Source organism: Poecilia latipinna, unplaced genomic scaffold, assembly GCF_001443285.1.
Source record: "Poecilia latipinna isolate Pla-1442-1.1 unplaced genomic scaffold, P_latipinna-1.0 Scaffold4311, whole genome shotgun sequence".
Taxonomy (NCBI): Eukaryota; Metazoa; Chordata; class Actinopteri; order Cyprinodontiformes; family Poeciliidae; genus Poecilia; species Poecilia latipinna.
Window position 1 is genome coordinate 4,500 of NW_015116927.1, and position 7,183 is coordinate 11,682.

A 7,183-nucleotide genomic window follows, 5' to 3' on the forward strand; every position below is an offset into this window, starting at 1 on the left:
AAATAAACAGAATAAAATATTATATAAGGCCATTATGACAATGTTTTAAATCCAGATATGTCAGCTTACTGAAAGAAACGTCCCTGTAACAAACTCCTTTTGCATGAGTTACTGCGTCAAACAGAGCGACATGCTGATGGTCAGGCTGTGCTGAGGTGTTCAGGATGACAGAGTGGATTTAATGATGTCTCTCATCTTCCTTTCGTTTTTGCAATACCTTATTTAAAGGTTTTTAAGTTAGTAGAACATTAACACAACGTAAGCAACATGTCAATATTCCTTTGAGTTCCACCCCAAAGTTTAAAAAAAATAAATCCAGGAGAGCAGAAACTTCACATTGGAACCAAAACAACTTGAAATCTGGAATCAGATTCTGGAAACTTGATGGAAATTTATTTCAATGTGAAAAGAAGGTTTTGACCCACATCACAAGCGAGCCCAATCATTTCTCTCTTAACTCAGGTGAGACTCTGAACGACGACTCTGAATGTCTCTGTGTGTTGTCACAGACTCCAGCTGCACACCTGTTTCCACCAAAGTGTTTCCTTCCAAAGTGTTGGAAAGTTGTAGCTTTTCAGGAAACTGAATTGTGGTTTTTCATCAACTTTATGCAGGGCCGGATTAGAAGGATACGTGGCCTTGGGCTGGAAACAGTTTGGTGTCCTTTCCTCCCCCCCCCCCCCAAAAAAAGAGAATATTTTTCATGCAAATTTAAAACTTCCTATGTGAGATGATTAAAAAGATCTACTATGACTTCAGAATTTTCTAATGTGTGATTATTGTTTACATTTATAAAAATGTAACAATGTTAAAACTCCACACTTCATTGGGATAATCATGAGTTTTATATTTAAAATGAAGGTGTGATGCTTTTTGTCACCTTCATGACAAAAACATCCTGAATCTTTGGTCATCCCAAAACTCGGAGCCCTGGGTCCCGGTTAGCCTTTTCTACAGTCCGGCCCAGACTGTAAAAGAATAAATAAATAAACAATCAGAATGAACCCAATCTGTATGAAATGAATTCATGTAAACTTCAGTTTTTTAATTAAGTTTGTGATAACAATCCGCTTTTCATTAAATATTCTGCCGACACGCAGCTGTCCCGTGGGATGTTTTAATTTAAGCGGACAGATCCAGTCTGGAGGGATTTTGTCTCCTCGCTGAGTCTCTCACATCCAAAGCCCAAATAAACCGGATTGCAGTGAGCATGAAACAACTTGTTAAACATGAATTAGGATGTATTCATCTCCGACTCCAACAGCGCTTTCCTAAAGATTAGAAAAACACGAACAGCCAGAGGAGATTCACCCCCCACCTTCCTCTTCCTCCTCCTCCTCCTCCTCTCTCTCTCTCCCTCCCCCCATCCCTCCATCTATCCGCGCTTCCTTTCTTTCTCCTCTCCCGCTGGATGGTGCGTTAGGAGCGCGTGCAGGAAGGCACCGGGACTCTCCTTTCTTCTTCTTCTTGTTCTCGGATGGAGACGGGCTGAGCTGAGCAGGGTCCAGGTCCAGGTCCAGGTCCCAGACCGGCGCAGTCCACCTCCAGCATCCCGCTGGAAGCTCCTCTCTCCGTGGAAAAGCCGCTGCTGGGAGCCGCGGAAGGGGAAGCAGCAGTAAGGGGAGACGCGGTAGGTTAAGGGCCCCGCTAATGATAATAACCTGTTGTTAGTGTTTTTGTTTTCTGTGCGCGCGAGAGAAAAAACGCGGCGCAAATACAGAGAGAGGCTCATAAAAGCGACCCGGACTCTGTAGTTGGTTTGATTTTGATGGTTTTTTAATGTCATTATTACAGGAAGAACTTCATTTTATCCGCTGGGTGATATATATCATCTTCTATTGTGTTCCTCTCACCTTTTTGGTTAATTGTAAATTCGATTTTTCTTTTCTTTTCTTTTTTTTACGCACGAAAAAAACGCTGTGAAAGTCCTCATATATTATCTCAAAGCGCATCCCAGTTTATGTAGAATCAGATTATTACCCCCCTGTTTACATCCACAACAGAGGCTGCAGCATAAATAGCATTGACTTACTGCAATTCAATTACGGACGCAGGCTGGAGGCTTTCGATTCAGCCGTGAGGGGCTCGCGAGCGCCGCCCTTAATCCGGACATGGTAACTGTGCAGAACATGGCTTTGACACACACCAGGGTTTACTGGCTGGGCTTTTGTTTTGTCACCCATCATCATCATCATCATCAGCAGCAGCAGCAGCGCTCTCCCACCACGCTGTGCGTTCAGCCCGCAGCCATGGGGAGTGTTTACAGAGATCATCACCTACTGACGTCATCCCACTTTTTTTTTTCTTCTTTGAGGTTTAAAATAGGATTCGGCCCAAATTAATCCTACTTGTTTCATGGTGTGAAGCGGAAGTGAAATCACACCTGCAGGGCATGCGAGGTGAGCCGGCAGGTGGGGATGTGGCAAGGATTAGGCTCACCTGTCTGTTAGCTTCAGCATCTATGTTTTGCAAAGCGGTTGTTTTATCTTTGAGCAACAAGGTTATCCTTCAAAATGTCCGGTTAACCTGAGAGAGTGAAGCTTCACCTTCAATGCGGCTTTCTGCTCAGGGGGGCAAACCACATGGGGCTACCATGACAATTACTTGTCACTTCCACACATAGTAAACTTTTAGTTTTCTATTTTATTTACCTGTTACTCAGTCACGAATGCACACCTCCTTTGTTGCATACAACAAAAATGATCTCAGAAAAGCACCAGTAGTCTCGGCGGCGCTGACGTTAGCATCTGAAGGAATTATTTGGTACTACATTCAAACAATAATTGGTGAGTTTTATGCTGCAAATTGACATGTTTTTTTTTTTTTTTTATAAAAAATGAACATGCTGCAAAAATTACAATTAAAATAATTATCGTTCTGGATTTGGACAGAAACCTTCATCAGTCACTTTCTGAACAATTTGAAAGAAGGTTTTTTTTTTTTTAGGTTGACCAAGGTAGTCATCCTGTTGTTTTTGTCAGTTTCAGTTTCTTTATTATTTATTTTACTTTGGCTGTTCAACTCCTAAATGCACCGACTGAACAAATTAAAGGTGTTTTTACATATTTGACCAAGCTTGTGAAGATATTGGTATATCTAGTTTTGCTGTACTGGTGCAGAGTTATCAAATACATTTGTGTTTTATTACATTTATGTCTACTATTAAAAAAAGAAACATTTTAAGTAAATTCAGCTCAGTACTAAACCTCACATATCTGTATCGGTATCGGAAGTGAAAAATGTGGATCGGTGTGTCCCTCGTTTAAACTGAGATGAACTAAATCATTAGTTTAGTTCTTCTTTTTCGTTTACTGTCTCGCCTTACCAGCCTTCCTGCCACCCATCCATTGTCACGTTCTCATTGAGCATGCCTCTCACACATCAACACACACGCAGAAGCAAACTGTGTTTTTAATGATTCACTCAAGTTATTTTCAGCAGAGCTCTGACTGATCATTCGTTCCAGCCTGCCTCCTCGTTCCCCCTTGTTTTCTTATTTTGACCCTCCTGTTGCTTCTTCTCCCTGCAGATCCTTCGTCATCCGAAGGCCTCCTGCATCCCTTCCAGGGGCGTGTCGCTGGGGGTCGTGTCCGCACCATGCTCGTGTAGCCCGCTCAGTGCCGGAGGAGTCTTCTGTAGCGCGTCGCGTCTCCATGCATTCTTCAAGGCCAGAGCTGAGCTCGGCGGGAGCGGAGCGCCGCAGGCCCGCGCCGGCCCAAATGCCCGACGACTGGGACGGGTGGAGGGATCGAGGGATCGCCGGGTGGAGGGACGCGGGGAGGGAAGGCTGGAGGGAGGGCAGGGAGAGCGGCGTGGTGCAGAGCTACAGCTTCGATTCATACCAGCTGGAAGAGGAGGAGATCAGTAAGGATGCCCCAGAGCGAGGAGTGCTGGCTCTGTCTGAGCCCGGTGAGCACTTCTCTCTTTCTCTGAGTGTGTGTGCGTGTGCGTGTGTGTGTGTGTGTGTGTGTTCTGTACTATTTATAAAAAGACAGCAGAGGAACAAAGTGGATTTAATGTAGTAGTATATCAGGAGTTGGAGGTGCAGGATGTTAGAAATGTGAAAGAACAGCGTGTAACTCACTGCTGGAGGCACTGCTGTAAATCGTGGACGGGACGGCTTTAATTATGAGCATTTCTTGGAGATTACATCCCCACTGATCTGGTACCAAAATGAAAACACATGCACTGGGGCTCCCATATTCGAGCTGTGGGTATTCCCTTGCTGTAATGACAGATCATTTCCTCCTTGTTGCATGAAATTACATCAGGAAGTTATTTTTTGAAAGGTTTTTTTTTTTCTTTTTTCTTATTCTTGACTGAAATAAGTCAGCAGGTCCAGGTAGCGGTGAAGGAGAGCAGCATGTCTTGTGTAAAACAAGCAGGGCAGTCCTGTTAACACATAATTGCTTTGTTGCCCGGTTACACAGGTTGTACAAAGGCCATGCTAATTAGATCATGAGTGAACAAGGGCACACAACGAGGGCGGTGGATGGATCTGCTTCTTGTTTCCTGTGTCTGTACAGCACAGCTTTAAAAATTGAAAACTCTGCAATGATTAGAATTTTTTTAAACATACTATTCTCTGGTAAATTTATTTTTTAACTGTTAGACTGGCTAATAATAACACTGGTTGGATAGCGATGAAAGGATTTCCACAGTTTCAAGAAAAAACACACTTGGGTAAAATACTGCTAATTGGGTTTTGTTTGGGTTGATGACATCACAAGAGGCTAAAGAATCAAGCTAATTAGCTTGGAATCAGGTGAACAAGCAACTTTTGACAGATTTTGATCTGCATTTGAGTTGTATCGGGTTCAGCCTGCTTCCATGGTTTTTTTGTTAGCAGGTTTTGCTCACAAATATGATGCAAACCTTTATCTGAAGCACATTTAAAAAAGGGATTTGATAGACGACTTGAAATTAAAGAGAAAAACCTAGAAAAGTACAAATGGACATAGTTGGAATAACCTCCTTATCTCTTCATGTCACCAGATGGATATGCATGTTGCAGATGGATATGATGGTTTTTTTTTAAATAAAGTAATTTAAAAAATAAATAAATAACAAAGCAAAGAGAAAACTTGACCATGACAAGATGTTCTCAGTTTGACTGACTGTGCCGAAGTAGGAGCTTTAAAAACTTTACATCCTAATTTTTACTCTACACAAAAGTGGAGGAAATGTTCAGTGAGCACATTAATTTTAGCACTAATTTCAACAATGTGATGCCAAACTGCCTCCTACATGCATTGCTCTCCAGTTAAAAAGTCCCAGAAAGCTTGATGGAATAGCTAATTGGCAAGGAACCAATTCAAAATTTAATTGAGCCATCAAACTTTAAACACAAGTGCATCAGTTTTTATGATTAATTGCGACTGGGGATGTTTCAAAGGTGACGAAGTGAGCATCACAGTGGAGGACTGAGAGTTTAAACCAGCCAGTGTTTAAGTCGGTGTGTTTCTTTCAGGAATAATTGGTTCTGGCTGGATTTTATTGGCGGTAGGTGCAAGAGTGAGGAGTGGTAAAACCTGTCTGTGTTTAGTAGCCATTGAGAATCACTTCAGCCTAGTTTGAGCATCTAAACCATCAAACTGAAGATAAATGGTGCTCTGACATTTTTGTAGTCTTGTTCTGCAGCTCAATAAATCGCTCTAAATAGAAACATTAATAAAACCTCGAATCACTTTAGTAAATGGCCATAATTCTACATAATGTGTGTGGTTTCCCATTTCTCCCAAGAACCTTGTCGCCAGGGCATTTTATATGAGAAAACATCTACAGTGAAAGGAAGCAGCTAAAAGTCTCACTCTTCTACTCATAATCTATCCAGGTTTTACTTGCGCTACAAAAACAAAAGTTTTCAAATGTTTTATAATTAGTCACACCCTTCAAACTACAGATGTTTTTCACACAACAGAATGTTAAGTTGCAGAAAGACACTGCCAGTTAAACTTGCTCGTGTCGTAGATGGAAGGGAAGAAAAATACCAATACACAGAACAATCTGTCATTCATTTAGCTCCTACACTTGGAAAAAACAACATGAAACCACCACTAAGCACCAGGCAGAGGAAATGTTTGGACAGATTGGTTATAATAATACAATCTGAGGACCTCAGTGGATTAATTTAATGGACAGATAAAGCAAAAAAAAAAAGAAAATTAAATTGTATGCTGGGAACTGCTATGCTCTCAAACTGTGTTCTGGTCTCATTTCTCAGAATCTGGGAGAGAAAAGTTTTGAGCAGAGATGGTTTTTGGCGGGTGAGGAGAAATGCATTTTCATGAATCTCTTGTTTTCCGCAGAGGATTTTCCAGGAACAGTACGCATGCTGCTCGCTCTTCTCTTTTTCCTTATTGCCAAAAAGCTGCAATGCGTCCAATAGATTCCTGTGTTTTCACTTTACAACGTTTCAGAGTTGTGAGTTCCAGTTCCAGATGGGCCTTCATTACCTATGTAAGGTATAATGGGATTTCTTTCTTTGGAGAGATCTAACTCCTACGTTAGCTATCAAAATGACATATTTTCATTGGAAAACAATGGAAAGGCTGGTTATATTTTAAGATTTTAACGGTTTCTGTCTCTAAAATACAAAGAAAATAAATTCAGGCATAAAAGGTGTCAAATATTGTGGATCTGAGATTAAGTTATCCTCCATCATCAGATCAATGGCTGCTACCTCATCCCGGACTCATCTCTTTAGAAAGTGAGAACTACTTTCCCTCCTCAGCCGGTTGTTAAATCTACTCCCTTCCAAATCATTCAAAGCTGGTTAAAGTGAGCTTACGGGATTAGAGAAGGATTATGAGCACTTCCATAAAGATCCTGCACATCACACTTTATCCACGAAACCGATTCTGCTGAAAAACAGTCTTCAAATGAGTCCACTCGGACAGCTGGTTCGCGATCAACGACACCCCCAGCTCCATCCCCGATCCGTCTCTTATCAATGAGAGGAGCACAGATTTCCTGTGCAACAGTTGCTCCATCTGCCGCAGCAACATCCTTCATCCTCATTAGCTGCTCTGAACGTTGCCTTCATTGGCTCCAGTCCTAATTTGCAGTGGCTCTCAGTAGTGTGCACACCCCTGATTTAATGACTGTGATAAATCATTCTAAAAACTTTTTCCCTCTCATAATATCTAATCTTTCCTGTGTCCGTTTGAAAACAAACAAACAA

General features: G+C 41.7%; 1 protein-coding gene across 1 annotated transcript in view; it reads left to right on the top strand.

Moving 5' to 3' along the window:
* Positions 1–1,337: 1,337 nt before the first annotated feature.
* Positions 1,338–7,183, top strand: part of LOC106942481 (equilibrative nucleoside transporter 4-like) — an 18,250-nt gene continuing 12,404 nt past the window's right edge. Inside the window, exons 1-2 of the mRNA XM_015025762.1 lie at positions 1,338–1,630; positions 3,530–3,909. Coding sequence (XP_014881248.1) covers positions 3,654–3,909 — 256 coding nt within the window. The 5' untranslated portion in view covers positions 1,338–1,630; positions 3,530–3,653. The remainder of the gene's footprint in view (positions 1,631–3,529; positions 3,910–7,183) is intronic.